At 45.3% G+C, this 20,686-nt stretch overlaps 2 protein-coding genes across 3 annotated transcripts in view; one reads left to right on the plus strand and one right to left on the minus strand.

Annotated features, from left to right (window-relative positions):
• Mettl9 (methyltransferase like 9) overlaps positions 1 to 20,686 on the plus strand; it is a 56,070-nt gene that overhangs the window by 28,113 nt on the left and 7,271 nt on the right. The window lies entirely within an intron of this gene.
• The window catches only part of Igsf6 (immunoglobulin superfamily, member 6), a 12,511-nt gene continuing 3,817 nt past the window's right edge, over positions 11,993 to 20,686 (minus strand). The window contains exons 2-6 of the mRNA XM_013011669.1: positions 19,746 to 20,090; positions 16,103 to 16,209; positions 14,948 to 14,998; positions 14,565 to 14,642; positions 11,993 to 12,290 (exon numbers count right to left, since the gene is read on the minus strand). Of these exons, the coding sequence (XP_012867123.1) occupies positions 12,234 to 12,290; positions 14,565 to 14,642; positions 14,948 to 14,998; positions 16,103 to 16,209; positions 19,746 to 20,090 (638 nt within the window). The 3' untranslated portion in view covers positions 11,993 to 12,233. The remainder of the gene's footprint in view (positions 12,291 to 14,564; positions 14,643 to 14,947; positions 14,999 to 16,102; positions 16,210 to 19,745; positions 20,091 to 20,686) is intronic.

Consider the following 20,686-nt stretch of genomic DNA (forward strand, 5'->3'; position numbering starts at 1 on the left):
CAATTCCTCAGCACCACATAAGCAAAAAGAAAAAAGCCGGAAGTGGCACTGTGGCTCAAGTGGTAGAGCACTAGCCTTGAGCTGAAGAGCTGAGGGACCGCACCCAGGCCCAGGGTACAGGCCCACGACCGGACCCCCCCCAAAAAAACCCAAAAAACAAGAAAACCAAAAAACAAAAAAAGAAAAAACCTGAAAAAAAAAAGATAAAAGCTGCCTTAAGCTGGAATGCTTATATATCATGTATATGTTACAGCATGAAAAGGCCCCGGAAAATGTCCCAGTTGGTAATTCAGTGTCCTCACCCTATTTCCATGCTTCCCCTGTGTGGTTGAGCCTTGACTCCATCTGCATCACCCTGAGTTGCCAGTTGTAAGGTTCCGGCTTCCTGCCTCCCACTGCGCAACCCCATGATATATGTTAATGCTCTTCCCTGGCACAGCAGGAGGTAGAAAAGGAGGAAGAAGAAACATTGATCTCCCTGTGAATTTTATGTCCTTATGTTTAAAACACTAAAAATTGAGAAGACATTAAACTGGACAAGAGATTAAAAAAATAATTCAAGGGCTGGGAAGGTGGCTCAGTGGTACAGCGCTTGCCTAGCATGCATGAGGCCCTGGGTTCGATTCCTCAGCACCACATAAGCAGGAAAAAAAAGCCGGAAGTGGCGCTGTGGTTCAAGTGGTAGAGCGCTAGCTTTGAGGTGAAGAGCTGAGGGACAGCGCCCAGGCCCAGAGTTCAGGCCCACGACCAGACCCCCCCAAAAAAATAATAATTCAAGCAGCTTGCAAGAGAGTATGCACTGACAAAATTTTCATCCATTCCAGCTCAATAATCTTTTCCAGTTGCCTTAAATATTCTCCCAGTAGTACGTAAGTATGCACATTGGAAATGGACCTGAAGTGCTTGGCGCTGGTATGGTAGCTCATGCCTGTAATCAATCTTAGCTAGCCAGGAGCCTGAGATCTGAGGATTGTGGTTTGAAGCCAGCCTGGGCAGGAAAGTCTTTTTCTCCAACTAACCACCAAAAAAGTGGAAGTGAGCTGTGGTTCAAGTTGTACAGTGTTAGTCTTGTGCAAAAAAGCTCAGGGACAGTGCCTAGGCCCTGAATTCAAGCCTCAGGATTGGTGTGCTTGCGTGTGCACATACGTGCCCCCTCACCCCCCAACACACACACATACAATGGAATTGCAGTCTCCAAAGATTGAAAATCAACTACTCGATTGAGGAATTGAAATCTGCCCTAGAGTCTGAGGGGTTTGGCATGTGGTACACTGCAAGTTTGACACAAGATGCTGGGTTGCAGTGGGTGACCTTCAGTGACCTGTAAGTTCTGCAGACTGCTGGCTGCACTCCTTTACTGCTTCCTTTCTTTAATTAGACCCTGATGGTTTCCATATGAGGCTGAGGACCATGGTGAAAGGCCGCCTTGCTGTGTGCATTCATGAATGACAGCCTCTTGTAAGATTATCTGAGTGTGCCTTGCCTCCTTGGCTTGCTTTATTTTTCCTTAAACAAAAGCAGTTGTGGGTGAAATGACTTCTTGTATAATTTTTGAGTGAATGTCTTGAAGTTGAATCAATTTTGTGGTTAGATTCAGTTGGAGAGAAATGCAAAAATGTGTCTTTCTAATTGCACTTTTCTCCGGGGGAATACTGGTACTGGGGCTTGAATTCAAGGCATGGGCACTGTCTCTGAGCTTTTGTGCTACCGTTTGAATCACACTTCCACTTCTGGATTTTTGGTGCTTAATTGGAGATGAGTCTCATACATTTTTCTGTCAAGGTTGGCTTCAAATTGTGATCCTCAAACCTCAACCTGAGTATCTTGGAGTACAGGTGTGAGCGACCAGTGCTTCGCTTATTACTTTGGTTTTATTTGTAGTTTTCTTGATTGTACTACTTCTGCACAGTTCTTGAGGTTAAGTATTTGTCAAGGTCCTCTATTCTGCCTAAAACTCTTAATAATAGACAAAATGTGATGGCCTTCAAAGTGCCCTCCATTGCTTGGATGCAACTTGGCCCCTCAGAGACAAAGCTATCTGCATATTATCCTGGGCTCTCAAGCCTCAGGCAGCAGATTTTGCTTTGAGGCTTCAGGGATTTTGTGGAAGCTGGGGTGTAGATGCATAGACACTGGCTCCATCTCACCATTGTGGTAGAATTAGAAGGCAATTAGGATTAGCCTGGTCATGGGGAATAAGGCTCTCATGTGCTGGGGATAGTGCCCTCATTAAAAGTTCCAGAGACCTTACTTCTGTCTTCTTTCTGCCATGCAAAGATTTCCATCATGCTCAGGTCTACTTTGGAAGAGGATCGGTTATACAGGAATTCAATTGGGGGAAATGGAGGACAGCCACATTTTGAGAGGTCAAATTGGGAGTCTTTATTAGAAAGCTGCTACCTCAGGTAGACTCCTGCTCCAAAGACCTGCAGCCCAGAATACAGCTAGCACAAAGCTTTTAAAGACAAAAATCACATGTTTGGGTTGGAGACCAAGCCTTAACAAAAGTGTTAAGCAAACCATGTAGGGAAATACTCAGAGGTGAGCAAATTAAACCATTTAGGGAAAGAAACAGGGGTGAGCATTCTCTGTAATTCATCTGCAATTCAAAAGCATGGCCTATCTCACCTCTATGTTTTTTGGAGCTGGATGAAAAGCCCACGCCACCCAGCAAGGCACCAAGACTCCACTGGTTTTATGTACATTAAATCAAGTCATTGATTTCTTAGTGAGAGAGCTGCATTGGGCCCTTAGGACCATGAGTCTAACTAAGTTACTTCAAACAGTATAAACAACATGTTTAGCCTAAGGCTGTGGAGAGTTTCCCTTTAGTTTTTGCCTGGGCTATTCGCATCTGTAATTTAAGGAGTTCGCAGCAGTCCAAGTTGGCTCCATGTAACTGATACACATAGAGTCAGGAGATTCGGAACTTAAGCATAACCAGCAATCCAGGGTAAGGTTTACAAATCTGTGTACCACAAAAGGAGTGCTCCAGGGGAAGAGTTGACAGAAAGGTTGAAACAAAAGTCTTAGTTTTAGCAGATCCAAAGTGGCCTTCCATCGGGAGCCAGGTAGGGGTCCTGTCTACTTTACCACAGTGGGGGTGGTCAGATGACCATATAGAGTCTCTTCCAGCTGGCTGTGAAGCTGTTCTTGACGAGCTTTTTAACCCAAATGGAATCTCCAGGTTGGAAGGCATGGGCTGGATATGAGCTGGGCCGTAGCAGTGTGTCCTAGACCTGTTTACACACCTCCTGCTGAATTACCTTCAAGTTCTACAGAGGCTTACAGAAACATAATTAACTTAATCTAAGGGACTGACTTCAGTGAAATCTATCTCCCAGTGTCTTCCTGGTTGCTTCCTCTGGGTATGCTTGGCAGGCTGGAGTCAGGAACAGTCAATATAATATTGTGGGGCCTTTTAGACTGTGGTAGCACTGTGCAGTTTTCTCTTCCTACAACAGATTTCCCTTTTGAGGCCCGGGACAGTGTACCAGAGTGACAACTTTTTTTTTTTTTTTTTTTTTTTTGGGGGTCTGGTCATGGGGCCTGAACTCTGGGCCTGGGTTCTGTCCCTCAGCTCTTCAGCTCAAGGCTAGCACTCTACCACTTGAGCCACAGCGCCACTTCTGGCTTTTTTCTTTTTGCTTATGTGGTGCTGAGGAATCGAACCCAGGGCCTCATGCATGCAAGGCAAGCGCTCTACCACTGAGCCACCTTCCCAGCCCCCTTTTTTTTGTTGTTGTTGTTGTTGGCCATAGGACTTGAACTCGGCCTGGGCGCTGTCCCTCAGCTCTTCAGCTCAAGGCTAGCGCTCTACTACTTGAGCGACAGAGCCAGTTCTGGTTTTCTGGTGGTTTACTGGAGATAAGAGTTTCACAGCCTTTCCTTCCCAGGGCTGGCTTTGAACCACGATCTTCAGACCTCAGCCTCCTGAGTAGCTAGGATTACCTGCGTAAGCCACTGGCGCCCGGCTGAGTGATAACTTTTGTTAACCAGATTTCCTCCAATAAGGTTAACTGCCTGGGCAAACTTAGAAGGCGTGGTCATGTAGCTACCTCTTAAAAGTGTGGTCTTTACACTCAAGATGGCCTGTATACATTGCCACTGTTTTCCCCTGCCTATTCCTTTTTTTTTTCATTTTCTTTTTTTTTTAATTTATTTTTTTTATTTGTGAACATACTGTACAGAGGGGTTACAATTACATGGGCAGGATAATGCGTACATTTCTTACCAAGCATTGCAGCCTCCTCCTTTGGTTTACCCTTCACATCCCTTCCCAGCCTCCCCCCTCCCCCCCCTGCCTATTCCTTTATCCTGCCTCATTTTCCCAAAAATGACTTAAGTCCCTTGGTCGTAAAGGGGGTTGATGGGGGTTGATGTGACTGCTTCAAGCTGAGTAGGGTTGCTAGCCCTGCCTACCCAGAGACCTAAAGTCCTAGTCTGCTTTACCAAGGGGTTGCCAGGATCAGATGTCATTAGGAACGATTTTTTTTTACTCCAAACTGGAAAGGACACCATATGAGAAATTAGGGAGAATAACAAGCCACAGAACACAAGGAACAGCAAATCAATATCTCCTACATATTAGTACCAAAAAGTAAACCATTAGGTAAGGACCTCACTAAAACCAAGAGCAGAGTTATATACAACATTTTAAAACTACATACACAGATTTCTCCATAGGCTGTTTAGCTTTCCAGTTTGCAAGAGCTTTTCTCTGTCTGACTGGGGAGCCTGATCTTTGTTGACCTTCACAATGCCTAACAGTTACCTGTGAAGGTACCCAGATAGCTCTCAATAGGAACACGATCTCAGGTCCATGCCCTTTTGGATACAAACCTCTTTTCCTGAACAGGTGAATTTATATGACTGGTATCAGATCAAAATTTACTGCCAGTTAGGGCTTTGAGCAAATACTGGGGGCTAGGATTTTTGTTAAACTATCCTCATGGACAACCCCAGCATTTTTACTACCCACTATAACAGATGACTGACAGGCAAGGGTGTCAATTCCTTCCCAGTTACCAAGTAGACAGACATAGGCATTAGATATGTATGCTTATAAGCTAATTTTTTTTTTTATGACACCCTGGCTCTAATTACTCTTGAAAGGACAAGCACAAGTGACTCTTAGGACCTGACACCAACTCCTCTGTATCTGAGCAGTTTCTACAACTGTCTCTGAATGCCCCCCAGGTAACCAGGACAAGCAGGACAAGCTTTGTCCCAGGAATGTCTTCTTGTTGGGGTAATGCCCCAGTTGGCATTTCCTTTGTTGATCGCTGGTCTGAACTCAGGGCGTGGGTGTTGCCCCTGAGCTCTCCCTTTCAAGGCTAGTGCTCTACCACTTTGAACCACCGCCCTCTGCCAGCACTCTGCTGGTTACTTAGAAATAAGAGTCTCACAGGGACTTCTTTGCCCAGGCTGGCTTTGAACCGTGATCCTTGGATCAAATGAGTCTGTGCCAACCAGCTCTCTACTCCCAATTGAAGCAATAAGGAAATCAGTAGAAATAGTTTTAAAGCAATGCCTGCCTAGAACTTAGGAAGAATCAAAATTAAATATGACAGATTTGTAAGAGTCATCTGCCATTCTGTAGGCCAGCCTGTAATTGCTACAAATCATCAAATCTGTAACGGCAAAACCAAAAAAGCAACAATCATTCTCTTTATTTTTTAAGTGAATATAGCATGTTAGGACACTAATGACACTAATTGAAACCATTCTTACCAAGTCAAACCTTTGTGATTCTAATGAAAATGCAAGAAAAATGGCTCTGTGTCCAGAGCAGCTCTCATGCTTGGGAAACAGACATCTGACAGCAAACAAGGACTTGACATAGATACCGTGAACTTTGGTAGGCCCTAATGTCCCCCTTTTTTCCACTTTGAAACAAACATTTAAGACAATTTTTAGTTACCAAGTTTTCTTTTTCCAAAGCCTTATTGCTAACTTCCCCTTTAATACCTTATGTTCCCCTTGCCTTAATTTGCATTTAAAATAACCCTTAGAAACCTTTTAGCTTGGTAATGCCTATGTTTTGCAGGCTGAATCCAAAAATGCCCCTTAGCTGGGCACTGGTGGCTCACGCCTGTAATCCTAGCTACTCAGGAGGCTGAGATCTGAGGATTGCTGTTCAAAGCCAGCTCAGGCAGAAAAGTCGGTGAGACTGATATGTTCAATAAACCACCAAAAAAGTGGAAGTGGCGCTCTGGCTCACATGGTATAGCGCTTGCCTTGAGCTGAATTGCTCAGGGACAGCGCCCAGAGTTTAAGCCCCACAACTGACCTTAAAAAACCCCAAAAAACCTTTGAACTCAAATGATAGTTTTTCTTAATGTGAGACTGGCACTGCACTAAGAGTCCAGACTTAACACTTAAGGAATCTCCAGTCCAGACTTAAAAACTTCAGGAATCTCCAGTCCAGACTTAACACTTAAGGAATCTCCAGTCCAGACTTAACACTTAAGGAATCCCAGACTTTTTTTTTTTCGCTTTTTACAAAATGCATCTAATTTCAAAATAGTATTGAAATTTAAAGCTAACTTATATTGAAACCAAATTACATTACACACAGAGATTATTCACCTTTGACCTTTTAAAACTTTCCAATTAAAAAAAAAGTACATCCCAAGGTACAGTTTTTAGGAATACTAATTACATTACTCACATTATGCTTAGGTTTTCAGTATCCATCTGTAAGGAAAAGAGTGGAACAGAAGCAAAGATAGGCAACACTGGCCCATCCTATCGAATGAGCACACACCCATGCGGCTCCCTAGGGCTGGATGAGCTGCACCTTTGAGCCAACTCATCACTCACCCCTTGAAGACAGGCAACACTGGCCCATCCTATATTTGCCATGTCCTGGTAAGAGGGCATGTCCCAGCTCCCAGGGTTGCAGTCTCTTTCCCTTGGGTATTCCCAGAGGAGCTGAAGCAAACCAAGCTTTTCTCTTGATTTCTTCTTTATATAAAACTAAAGCAGTTCTTGGGGGGGGGAGGGGGAGATGGGAAGGGATAGGAAGGGGAAACACAGGAGGAGGCAACAATGCTTGATAAGAAATGTACTCATTATCTTGCCCATGTAATTGTAACTCCTCTGTGCAGTATTTTTACAATTAAAAAATAAAAGCCCCCCCCCCAAAGAAACTAAAGCAGTTCCAGACAGATAGAATGGATAATGTCTTTGACAGTAATAAACAAACCTTTAGACTTAAATTTCTGATATTCATCCCCAAATCTTAATAGTGGAGGCAATTGAAATAAAAACACAACAACAAATAAGTCCTCAAGAGGATTGACATTTTTGCTAAGCCAGATAACTCTTTGCAGTGCTAACAGCTTTATGCATTAAAATACCAGATTAGGGCTGGGAAGGTGGCTCAGTGGTAGAGCGCTTGCCTTGCATGCCTGAGGTCCTGGGTTCGATTCCTCAGTACCACATAAGCAAAAAGATAAAAGCCGGAATTGGCGCTGTGGCTCAAGTGGTAGAGCGCTAGCCTTGAGCTGAAGAGCTGAGGGACAGCGCCCAGGCCCAGAGTTCAGGCCCTATGACCGCACTCAAAAAAAAAAACAAAAAACAGATTATTCTGAACATGCTCACACACACATTTCTGCATAAAAGTCTTAAAGCTCAAGTTGAGCACTCTACCACTTGAGCCACAGTGCCACTTCTAGTTGTCTGGTGGTTAATTGAAGATGAGAGTCTCACGGCCTTTCCTGCCTGAGCTGGCTTTAAACTGTGATCTTCAGATCTTAGCCTCCTGAGTAGGTAGGATTACAGGTCTGAGCCACTGGCGCCTAGCTTGGTACTAATTTTTTAGGAAAACAGAATGAGACAAGACCAAGACAGAAACACAAAAACTGAAGCCGGCTGGGTAGGCCTGGTCCAAAGACCGCCTACCTCAGCAGTAATCAGAACTCTCTTCTTCCCTGAGAACCTGCTGGGAAGGCCTGATCCACAGAAGTCCACCTCAGCCACAACCAAAACTACAGTATGAGAGCCTGCTGATTGGGCCTCTTCCACCTCAGCAGAACCCAAACCTCTCTGCATCATCACAGTCCTGAGGGCCTGTGGGGCGGGTCTCAAGCATGTCTGCTCCCTTACCTCCACAGTTCCAGATGGATCGATTCCCAGAAGAGCTGTCCTGAATGACTCCAAAAAAATATGGTGGCTTGTCAGGTGTCCGCATGCTGGCTTTTGGAACAGCAGAAGAGCCAGTGGGCCCTGAGAATAGATCTCAAGATCCCCCTCCCCCCCAAAAAAGAAAAAAAGTTGCCAACTACAGGTGGACTCCTGTTTCAAAGACCTGCTAGAAGCACAAAGCTTTTAAAGACAAAAACCACATTTGGTGTGGATACTAAGTCTTAACAAAAGTGTTAGGTGAACCGTGTAGGGAAATACTCAGAGGCAAGCACATCAAATCATTTAGGGAAAGAAACAGGTGAGCATTTTCTGTAGCAAAGCTTTTCTGGGGCTAAACACCTGACATGTAGAATGGCCTATATCTCACCTCTAAGCTTTTTGGAGCTGGGTGAAAAGCCCACACCACCCAGCAAGGCACCAGGATGGGCCGTGAGAACAAAGTGCTGTTACTTAGACCCAGCATTATTTCAGGTCCTCACCAAAACCCAACCCTGGGGCATTCAGATCTCAGACTTTTAGCCTCCAGAACCATGACAAATAGAAATTCTGTAAGCTAACCAGTCTGAGACGAATTGCTCTGTCAGCCCAAACAGAGACAAGTTGTCCCAGTTTTCTGTTCTCATGGTCATGGGAAAGTCAAACTTTCACATGGAATCCTTTCCAGTTGGATATTCTTTGGGATGCTCAGGTAGCAAGGATGTGGATGTTATTAGTGATTCAGTGAAGAGTCTTTCTGGAGAGATCAGGTTTCTGGTCAGGGAGGGAAGTTAGAGTTCTAAAGCATGGTCTGATTGAATCACTGTGTCCTTGTGTTCATATAAAAGCATTTGGGCTTTGGCTTGCTGTAATACATAGTGCCAGGCAGGAGAAATGCAGATATATGAGCAGTGTGCTCTTGTAAATCACAGGGTAGAACAAAAGACAGATGTAACAGCAATGGTGGGAGGGTGTGGCAAGAAACATGACTGTGTACTGTGAGGGGAAGAGAGGGAAGGACTCATTAACTTTTGGAGGGAGGGAACATTTTGTGCTGGAGGTCACAGTGAGCTCCATTTTCCCATCTTGTTTTGTTTCTGCAGTGCTAAGGATCAAACCTAGGGCCTTACTCAGGCTGTAGAGCTGTGTTTGTGAGTCTTAAAGTATTTTCCAGAAGAGAAGAGTATATGCAAAAGTGAATTCACGAGCTCAATGGAACCAGCTAATGTGATGTGACCCAGGATCGTGTGCAGGGAAGGCCTTGCCCCACAGCGTCATACTCAATAAACATTTGCTACTTGGGTGAATAAAAGAATGACTATTCCAGGCACCAGTGGCTCACACCTGTAATCCTAGCTCCTCAGGAGTCTGAGAGCTGAGGATCACAGTTCAGAGCTTGCTCAGGCAGGAAAGTCCATGAGACTCTTATCTTTAATGAACCATCAGAAAATCAGAAGTGGAGCTGTGGCTCAAAGTGGTGAACACCAGCCTTGAGCAAAAGAGCTCAGGGACAATGTCCAGGCCCCGAGTTCAAGCCCCATGACGATCCTCCACCACCTCCTCTTCTTCCCCCCCCCCCCAAATGAATAGTACATAGGCACCAGCCACTCTTACATGTGACCTAGGGAAATAGAACTTTTCTTTTTTTTTGTTAGTTGTGGGGGCTGAACTCAGGGCCTGGGCGCTGTCCCTCAGCTCTTCAGCTCAAGGCTAGCACTCTACCACTTGAGCCACAGCACCACTTCTGGCTTTCTTTGCTTATGTGGTGCTGAGGAATCGAACCCAGGGCCTCATGCATGCAAGGTAAGCACTTTACCACTGAGCTAACTTCCCAGCCCTTAGAAGTTTTCTTTGGGAAATCCAAGTCTAAGTTTGAGCTTAAAAGTAATCTTTGAAAAAAAAAAAACTAAAAGGGAAAAATAATCAATCTTTGAAGCCTAGTCCTTACTTACACTGGGAATGGCTTGTTCAGAACAAATACTAGCAGGTCCCATCTCCTGCCTAGTCACGCAAGGACCCGAGTCTTTTCATCCCTGGGATTAAGTACCTAGAGGTTACAGCTGCCAGGAATGGAAAGAGAGTGAGTGAATTTAACACTTCTGTTCACCTGCATAGAATTAGTCTTGAGGTTTTGTTTTTATTTCCCCCCCCCAATCTGGTTTAGAAATTTATTTCACCTAGGCCAGCGAATGTGTGTGCCTCCGAGCGTACAGAGCGTACACAGATTGATTCTGGAAGACAGGGAGCAAATAAGTTTCTGCTGTGTATGCCATCATTTCATTTCTGTTTTTGTGTTTAAAATACAAGTATACACACGCTCATTATGCACATACTGTCCCCAGCACACACATGCACAAACACACACACATGCATACACATGCAGAAAAGAGAATGGGGTGGTGCTCACCTTCTCCCCTCCTTGGCCCTCCCTTTTTTTCCCCTTCCCCTGCCTTCCTCTCCCATCTCCCTTCCCCCCTCTCCCCTGTCTCTGACCGAGCTATCAGTGTAAAGCCTTTCCAAAGGGATTGCAAAATATTTTAAAGTTGTACCTGGATTAAAACAAAATGCCTCTTTTAATAATAGTTTAGGGAAACACTAATAAAGAATACAAAGTAACAAAGAAAGAATGCATTGTAATTCATGCTTAATAAACATACACTTGGGAGTACTTTAAACGGTGTAATACTAAGAGGTTTCAAAGCACATCCATCTCCCATTGTCCTAGCGAGGTGGGAAAGAAATTTGTCTCCTAAGTTGGTGGAACGTCCAGATGGGGATGACAGAGATCCCCGGTATGTGTGGGTGTCTGTGGTGGCCTTCTCCATGCTGTTCTGTGGTGCAACACTGACATCTAGAGTCAGTGGTAGCTTATTCATTCTGAGCTTTTCTGTGCTTAACCTGCTGAGCATTGACTCTTTATTTGTCTCCTCCTCCTCTTCCTCTTCTTCCTCCTCCTCCTCCTCTTCCCCCATCTCCTTCTTCTCCTCCTCCTCCTTTCCCCCCCTCCCAGCTTGTTGGTGGTGTGATGTAAATTATTTTGCATACTTGGAAAGAAAATGCACACTATACTATTTTTTTTTTGTATTCACTTTTTTTTATTGTGAAAATACTGTACAGAGGGGCTACAATTACATGGGCAAGATAATGAGTACATTTTTTTTTAAATTTAATTTAATTTTATTTGTGAACATACTGTACAGAGGGGTTACAATTGCATGGGCAGGATAATGCGTACATTTCTTACCAAGCATTGCAGCCTCCTCCTTTGTTTACCCTTCCCATCCCTTCCCAGCCTCCCCCCTCCCCCCCTGCACACTATACTATTATCCCAATACAGTATCAGAAGAAATAACTCTGACTCCAGCGTTCCTTTCAAAATGAGTTTCTCTAAGTCCGATTTTGGTACTCTTCGAAATGTGGACAGTGATTCTGTCATGAGATTTTCACTGGAGACTCTTGTTTTACTGAAGCTGGGCCTTGTGGCTTGATTTCGGTTCTTCTTCAGGATGACAACTACCATATACACCCCTTACATTAAACGACACAAGTGTAGGACACATTTATAAAAGTCTCTACATCTGGCAGCTCATGCCTGTAGTCCTAGCTACTCTGGAGGCTGAGATGTAAAAAAAATGACAGTTCAAAGCCAGCTGGGGCAGAAATGTCCATGAGACTTTTTCATCTCCATTTAACAAGCAGAAATCTGGGAATGAAGCTATGGCTCAAGTGTAGAGCACCAACCATTTTCTCTTGAAAATGCTAAGGGACAGGGCACACGCATGTGCACACACATATACACAGCTTAAAATATTAGTCTGGTGTTTTGGAAAACACTAGGCTGCTTAGATTTTTTTTCTCCACACATCTTAAAACATTAGTCTGACATTTTTGGAAACACTAGGCTGCTTACATTTTTTTTCTCCTCCCTTTAAATAAGGGCATTTTTCCGTTTGTTTTCTTGGGTGTTGATGGGCAGGATCCGTATATCCTGATGTACTGTGTGTAGCCTGTTGACCTTCCATTTAATCTTGCTTTTTAAAGACCTGATTGGTGTAATGTGCTTTTATGTTGTCACGGCTTCTGACTTTCTAGTTTCAGCCACCGAACTATGGTCTCTTGTAGTTGGCAAGTTCTCTTCTGTTCTCATACATGTCATCTTTCTCCTGCAATGGTAAGCAAATAATAGGCCTTGTGCAGTAGGTTACCCCAGGGCACCCCTTCCTCTTCTTCCCCTCCCTCTCCCCCTGGCACGTGGGGCCCTCTGCTACGGGTTCCATGTCCCTGCAAGTCATCCATAGGTCAGGCTGTCCGTTTCCTTTTTATAAAGTAAGATCGGGAACTGAGAAATAACTTCCCTGTCCAGGAGTTGGGAATATCAGAGTTTACACTTGCAGGCTTTCCTTCCAGCATCTTCCTTTTGCTTCCTTGTTGTTGAAACAGATGCCCCGGCTCAAGAAGAAAGAAGGAAGTGGGCATTTATCACTCATTTCTCAGAGTGGGGTCTTAGGTAATGGGACTTCCCTATTTTTTTTTATTACAATTTGTATATACTCTGAGAGATGAAGTGATTACTTAGATAGTATTGTCTTTTGGGTAAAGAGCCTCTTTAAAAGTTGGATTAACTGAGACCTGAGATCACATTTCAGAGTTAGCCTGGGCATCAAAGTCCATGAGACTCTTATGCCCCATTAACCAGCAGAAACCCAGAAATGGATACATGGTTCAGTGGTAGAATGCCAGCCCTGAATAAAAAAGAGTGCCCAGGCTTTGAATTCAGGTCCCTAGTAGTGGTGTGTGTGTGTACACACACACACACAAATTCCAACTGCTCCTGGACATTACTTCTTGGTTGCATTTGTCCTCTTGTTGCTGCTTATTAGGAAAGTACATACCCATTTTAATTTAAATCTGAGTACTCTGGTCATGCAGCATAGAATGTTGTCTGTTCAGGGCTGGGAAGGTGGCTCAGTGGTAGAGCTCTTGCCTTGCATGCCAGAGGCCCTGGGTTCGATTCCTCAGCACCACATAAGCAAAAAGAAAAAAGCCGGAAGTGGCGCTGTGACTCAAGTGGTAGAGCGCTAGCCTTGAGCTGAAGAGCTGAGGGACAGTGCCCAGGCCCAGAGTTCAGGTCCCATGACCGGACCCAAAAAAAAAAAAAAAAGAATGTTGTCTGTTCTATCAGCTCCAACAGCGTTGCATTGCAAATGTGTTTAAAGAAGCACTGTTAGGCACGTAGTATAGAACCCTTCCTGTCCTAACCACAAAGACTGAAGAAATACTTCTTAAAGCATTAGTTCCATTTTTGCTTTTTTTTTGGCTGGTCCTGGTGATTGAATTTTGGGCCTGGGTGCTGTCCCTAAGCTGTTTTGCTCAAGGCTAGTGCTCTACCACTTGAGCCACAGCTTCCACTTCTAGCTCTTTGTGGTTAGTTGTAAATAAAAGACTTACTGACTTTTCTGCTTGGGCTGACTTGGAATCAAGAGCTGTAGAACTGAGCCTCCTGTACCCAGCTAGTTCCAGCTTGTATGTTGTCAATTTCTTTGTGCCTCAGCAGTAACAAGTGATTTTTTTTTTTTTTTTTTTTGGTCATAGGGTTGAACTCAGGGGCTGGGTGCTGTCCCTGTACTCTTTTGCTGAAGGCTAGTGCTCTATCACTTTGAGCCACAGCTCCTCTTCTGGTTTTCTGGTTGTTAATTGGAGGTAAGAGTCTCACTGCCCTGGCTGGCTTTGAACTGAGATTCTCAGGTCTCAGCTTCTTGGGTAACTAGGATTACTGTGAGCCACCAACACCAGGCCTTAACAAGTGATTTTTAAAAATATAATTTCAAGCCAGGCGCCAGTGGCTCATACATGTAATCCTAGCTACTCTGGAGGCTGAAATCTGAGGATCGCAGTTCAAAGCCAGCCCAGGGTCTGTGAGACTCTTTCTCTGCAGATAACCACCAGAGAGCCGAAGTGATCCTGTGGCTCATGTGGTAGAGTGCTAGCCTTTAGCTGAAGAGCTCAGGGACAGCTCCTAGTCCCAGAGTTCAAGCCCCACAGCATATTTGATCCAAGTATGTGTGTGCACATGGACTTCATGCCTACTGTTGCGTTTCATGATACACAAAGTGGCTTATATACTTGATCCCAGCTAAAAGGATCCTAGCTACTTGTGAAGTAGCTTTGAATTCACAAAAGCATTCTTCTTGGATTGAAAACTGCTTGTGCGCAATGTGTTTCTGAAAGTGCTTATCACTAAGATGCCAGCCAGAGACTACTTCATATTGTATCAACTGGTGTTGGTGATGGGTTTATCAAAACAGATTCTCTATAGAAAGTCATTTCATGTGAAAGTCTTGCTGGAGACTCGTCTAAAGGAAAACCCAATTATTGATGGCTCATTGGCAGCTGGTTTTTTAGTGCAGCGTGCTCTCTTGTTGCTATTTTACACTTACGGGTTGATGGCTCACTTCCATATTTCTTTTCTGGTAGAGTTCTTGAGCGATTTCTTGAAAAATACGCCGAGCACTCCTCTATAAATACAAATGAGGAAAGCAGCTTTCAGGAGAATGCACGCTGATGGCTGTACATCATCAGAGCCTTTTCATTGACTGTCTGCAGTCACAGAAACACGCCCTCTCCCACCCACTGGTGCGGAGCTCTTGTCATTGGAGAAGTAAACAGAAGTTATGGCTAACATCATGGTTTGCCACGGGAAATTAGTGTGAGGTTCTCAGTAATAAGGAACACAAGTGTATCTGTAGTTGAACATTCTGACTCCCCATTTAAAATTGTCCCTATTGGCCACATGGGGAAAATCTTTAAGTGTTGGTAATACCTTCTGGGAATCTTCTTTTGTTTCCTTTCTTCTTAGAACTTTAGACTTTGACTGCCAAGAAGAAAAAGGAAAGTCTGTAAACATTTTATTTACTCACAACAGTTGTTGAAAGTCTTTCCTGCCAGAAGACTAAATTTCCAAATGACAAACTATAAATGGTTTCTTTTCTCTCTCTTTTTGTTGTTATGTTGGCAGTTTTGACGTTTGAATTCATGGCCGTGTGGTTTGCTAGGCAGGTGCTCTACCATTTGAATCACTCTTATAGCCCTCTTCATGTTCCTTCTGGGCTGCTGTTATTTCATTAAGGGAGTTTAACACTCAGCTGTTGACTGTAGGAGATCTAGTTATATATCCTCTTTTATTAGTTTGTGTAGAGTCAAAAGCTAATTTTCCCCGAGAGGTGCCAGGAACTAAGGCCTATAATCCTCCCTACTCTGGAGACTGAGACCAGCCCCTGGCAGACAGCTTTAGCAAAAAAACAGAAGTGGTGGTGTGGCCCAACTGGTAGAGCAGCAGCTTTGAGCCAATAAAGCCAAGCAATTGTGAAAGGCCCTGAGTTCCAGCCCTAGTACTAGTGTGTATGCATACACAACACACATGTCCACACACAAACACCCCACACATTCTTTTTGATAACTTTTTTTAGATTAAAGAATACTTTAAGGCAGCTTCTCATCTTCATTAGCCTCTTTTAGAGTGTAATAGTAATCTCACTGCCATTCGCTAGTATACAGGATGGTTTCTTTTTTGTTGTTGTCAGTCATAGGGCCTGAACTCTGGGGCCTGGGCGCTGTCCCTCAGCTCTTCAGCTCAAGACTGGCGCTCTACCCTTGAGCCACAGTGCCACTCTGGCCTTTTCTGCTTACGTGGTGCTGAGAAATCGAACCGAGGGCCTCATACATGCAAGGCAAGCACTCTACCACCTTCCCAGCCCAGGATGGTTTCTTAATCCTGGATTTCTGAACTGTAGGGGAAAACAATGGATGTAGGTTTAGTGATGCAAAGCTGAGGCTTCTGCAGCTGCCTAGCCCTGCAGATGGGGAGGAGGTGTCGCCTCAGGCTCACACCGTGGGTGGAGATCTGGGATGGTTTTCCTGTGCCCTATTGGAGGCTTTAGGGGAGCATCCAAGGCCTGCTCCTGTATGTGTAACTTACCTGGGAGAGGACCAGGAAGACCACGCCCATCCCGATGATGTAGATGGACAGCAGGGCTAAGAGCGCCATCAGGAGGTGCTGCACTTCCTTGCTGAGAAGTCGGCTTCCTTAGTTAAGGAAACAGAAAGATGGTTCACTGTGGAGCATACTGCTGGTGTGGATGTGTCGGGTACCACGGAAGCAAGGCAGACGTGGAGCCTGCGCTCACTCTGCCCATCACGCTCTCACTGATTTGGAATATTTCACTTTGTGGTGCTTATAGTTGCTCATTGTTTTGTTTTGTTTTGCTCTTTCCTCTATGCTGTTGCTGGGGCTTGAAGTTAGGGCCCTGCGCTCTTACTTTGCTCAGCTCTGGCACGTTCCACCTCCACTACCAGGTGCTTTGTTTTGTTTTTCTGGTTTAATTGGAGACTTTCCTGCCCAAGCTATCTTTGAACTGCAGGCCTCAGGTCTTAGTTTTCTGAGTAGCTAGGATTACAGGTGTGAGCCACAAGGGCCCAGCCGCTCATCAGTTCTTTAAATATACTACATAAAAATGAAGTTGATATCCATTTGTCATAGTGCTCAGAAACAGTTCCCTCCCTCCGCACTGAGGATTGAACTCAGCGCCTTGTACTCGCTAGACCAGCGCTCTAGCACTTGAGCTGCACCTAGCCAGAGAAGTACTTTTTTTATTTTTATTTTTGTTGGTCCTGGGGTTTGAACTCAGGGCGTGGACACTGTCCCTGAGCTTTTTTTGCTCATGGCTAGTATTCTGCCCCTTTGAGCCACAGGTCCACTTCTGGTTTTGGATGGTTAACCAATTAAAAAACCTAGCAGCCAGCTGGGTGCAGATGGCTTATGCTGTAGTCCTAGCTGAGATCTGAGCATTGGGTTTGAAGCCAGCCTGGACAGGAAAGTCCATGAGACTCTTATCGCCAATAAATTTCTAAAAATTGGGCTGGGAAGGTGGCTCAGTGGTAGAGCGTGTGCCTTGCATGCATGAGGCCCTGGGTTTGATTCCTCAGTACCACATAAGCAGAAAAAAAAAAGCCGGAAGTGGCGCTGTGGCTCAAAGTGGCAGAATGCTAGCCATGAGCTGGCTGTGGTAGAGTACTAGCCTTGAGGTGAAGAGCTGAGGGACAGCGCCTAAGCTTAGAGTTCAGGCCCACGACCGGACCCCCCCCCAAAAATCCACAAGTGGAGTTGTGGCTCACTTTGCTACTCTTGCGCATACAAAAAATCTCAGGGAGCGGGACGCCAGTGGCTCACCTGTAATCCTAGCTGCTCAGGAGTCTGAGATCTGAGGATCACAGTTTAAAGCCAGCCTGGGCAGTAAAGTCTGTGAGACTCTTATTTCCAATAAACAACTAGAAAACCGGAAGTGGTTCTGTGGTTCAAGTGATAGAGCAGCGCTAACCTTGAGCTGAAGAGCTCAGGGACAATGCCCAGGCCCAAAGTTCAAGACCCACAACCAACAAAGAAAAAAAAAGTTAAGGGACAGCACCATGCCCTAAGTTCAAGCCCCAGGATTCACACACACACACACACACTTACCCCTCAGAGGCCATGTTGCTTAAAGACAGGTGTGTGTTGTGTGACATGTGCTTTTGTGTGTGCGTGCATGTAGACGTTTCTTCCTGGGCTGGCTTGGGGCTGTATTCCTTTAGGTGCCGTTGTTGAACCCAATGCTTATCCTGTCAACTCAGATTATACAGCATGTGGATTTTATCTCTGAAGGAACAAATTGGCTACATCTATACAACCTTTAAAACTTTTTTAGTGCTAAATTTGGAGCTCTGTAGAAAAGGCAGGCAATTTCCATGTCTGCCTCAGTAAAACCTTTAACTCTGCTCATAAAGAGAGATTGCTCAGTCCTTGCTACTCAAGAGATGAAGCTCTGGAGAAGCGAAGTTTGGGACCAGCTTGGGCAACAACCAAGCAAGACCTCATCCTTACAAATAAGCTGAGCATGGTGATCCACATCTGTAATGCCAGCCATGTGTGAGGCTTGTATAGGAGATCTGGGTTTGAGGCTAGCCTTGGCAAAAGCGTGAGACCCTATCTGAAAAATAAAGCAAAAAAGACTGCAGGTATGGCTCAAGTGATAGAGCACCTGCTTAGCAAGCATGAGGCCCTGAATTCAAACTCCAATACCACAAAGAAGCCAAGGGTTGTGGTTTGTGCCACTTGGGAGGCTGAAGCAGGAGGAGGATTGGGAATTTGAGGCCAGCCTTCTCCTGGCCTGCATAGTGAGACACTGTCTTAATGTAAAAAAAAAAGAAGGAATGGAAATCTCTTTGTGACCATTATTTCTCCATAAGCTATTTCTCCATTTAATATTTTTAATAGAAGGCTAATGTGCAGTGGGACATGAGTCTGAAGTCATCATGTGTTTTAATTTCAGTAATTAACATTTAATAAACACCTACTATTTTACCAGGCCTTATTAAAGGAGGTTTGTGTGTCTGTGTTAACTCATTTCTAATTTATCTTACAGATGAGAATGAACCAAGGTTAAATGCTATTCAAGTGTTAAAAGCCTATTGGGATACCCCTAATAGCTAAAGCGGGAATCCTAATAGGTCACAGTAGGTCTCTGATCCTCATTTTAAAATACAGCCCTGGTTGGTGCTGATCACATTTAACTGATCTCATGCTCATCATCTCTGAGTCCTTTTAAGGAAGAGATTTAAAAAAAAAAAAAAAAAAGACAAGGAGTTATTGCCTTTCTCTCCCTCCCGCTACAACCATGTGAAAGCTTTTCTTTTAAATCCCTTGTTGTTTTTGAGAGATGGGTCTCTTTGTGGAGCCCAGGCTGATCTCAAAGCAATCCTTCTGATCCAGCCTCTAGAGTAGCTGGGACTATAGGCATGTGAACTTCAAACTTTTTTTTGGTGTTGGTCCTGGGGCTTGAACTCAGGGCCTGGGTGCTGTTCTTAAAGTTTTTTTTGGCTCAAGGCTCACACTCTACCACTTCAACCCACTTCTGTCTTTTGGGGTAGTTAATTAGAGGTAAGAGTCTCATGGAGTGGACCTTCCTGCCCAGGCAGGCTTTGAACTGTGATCTTCAGATCTCAGCCTCTTGAGTAGCTAGGATTATAGGCATTTGGCTTGAAACTTTTATTGGGGGATTGGTCCTAGGACTTGAACTCAGGGCCTGGGCACTGTCCCTGAGCTTTCTTTTGCTCAAATCTAGCCTCTGCTACTTGAGCCACAGTGCCACTTCTGGCTTTTTCTGTTTATGTGGTTCTGAGGAATCAAACCCATGGTTTCATGCACACTAGGCAAGCACTCTACCACTAGACACATCCCCATCCCAAAACTTTTTTTTTTTTGTCAGTTGTGGGACTTGAACTCTGGGCCTGGGCACTGTCCCTGAGCTCTTCAGCTCAAGGCTAGTGCTCTACCACTTGAGCCACAGCTCCACTTCTGGTTTTCTGGTAGTTAATTGGTGATAAGATTCTTATGGATGCTCCTGCTGGGCTGGCTTTGCACTGTGATCCTCAGATCTCAGCTTCCTGAGTAACTAGGATGATAGGCGTGAGCCATCGGCCCCTGGCTAAGCCCGAAACTTTTAAATTCTGACTCCTCACAGGAATGACATGGTGAGGTGACGGAAAGGGCTCGCACAGAATGTTCCCTGAAGCCTTTACCAACTGACCTCTTACTACCAGCATGGTCCCACTGCCTGTGTGCTTAGCACTGGGGATCGCTATGCCACAGATGTAAATAGCGCTGTCATTTGCAGTCAGTGCGTGGACGGTGAGAATAGCTTGATTCTGGCCTGGGAAGTGGTACGTGGTGAATTTCTCTGTCTCGCTTTTGCATCCAGTCAAGCACAGGGTCTCAGGCTGCTGGGGGCCGTAGCGAAACCACAGGGCCCTCGGTGGCTCGGAGGGACATCTGGTCATGGAGAAGTTGCACTGTATGGTGACAGCCGGATGGGTGACGTCCACCTCCAGGTACTCTGGCTGTGTCACCGAGATGGTACAGGCCCCCACGGCCCCTGTTGGGGAGAGGAGAGCTGAGGGGCGAGCCACCCCACCATAACGGCCTTTTTCTTCCCTCTCTCCCCACACAAATAGACCCGAAAACAGACCCCACCGGTCCCCACTGTGCAGACTCCCAGCTATCTGGTTACCTGAGGACAACCCAGACGTGATTGGTGGGCTCATTGTGGTGAACCCTGGTGCCCAGGACTTGGGGGATTCCATTCATGGTGCTTCTAAGCTTTCCTTGGATCTGGGGGACCATGGAATCTCTGGAGCCCTGGGCACAGGAGCTGTGTTCAGTGTGGGATGGGGCGTGTCTGTGCGCCCCACACAATCTCTATTGTTGGGGAGCACAGAAGCAGGTGTGGCTTTTGCCTTATGGGGGTCAAGACTGCTAGGAATTTATGGCAGTTCACAAAGGCTCCTTTGTGGGAGCCATGGCCCTGTGTCTATCAGGAAACGTGATCACAGGTAGGTGTCCTGTGTTCCCTCCCCGCTCCCCAGCCCTGCTCCAGGTGCAGGCCTGCCCAGCGCTGCCTGTGGCTACACACTCAGGACCTCACTCTAATCCATTGTAGCCTCCCTCCCTCCCTCCCTCCCTCCCTCCCTC

This window comes from Dipodomys ordii, unplaced genomic scaffold, assembly GCF_000151885.1.
Source record: "Dipodomys ordii isolate 6190 unplaced genomic scaffold, Dord_2.0 Scaffold14, whole genome shotgun sequence".
Lineage (NCBI taxonomy): Eukaryota > Metazoa > Chordata > Mammalia > Rodentia > Heteromyidae > Dipodomys > Dipodomys ordii.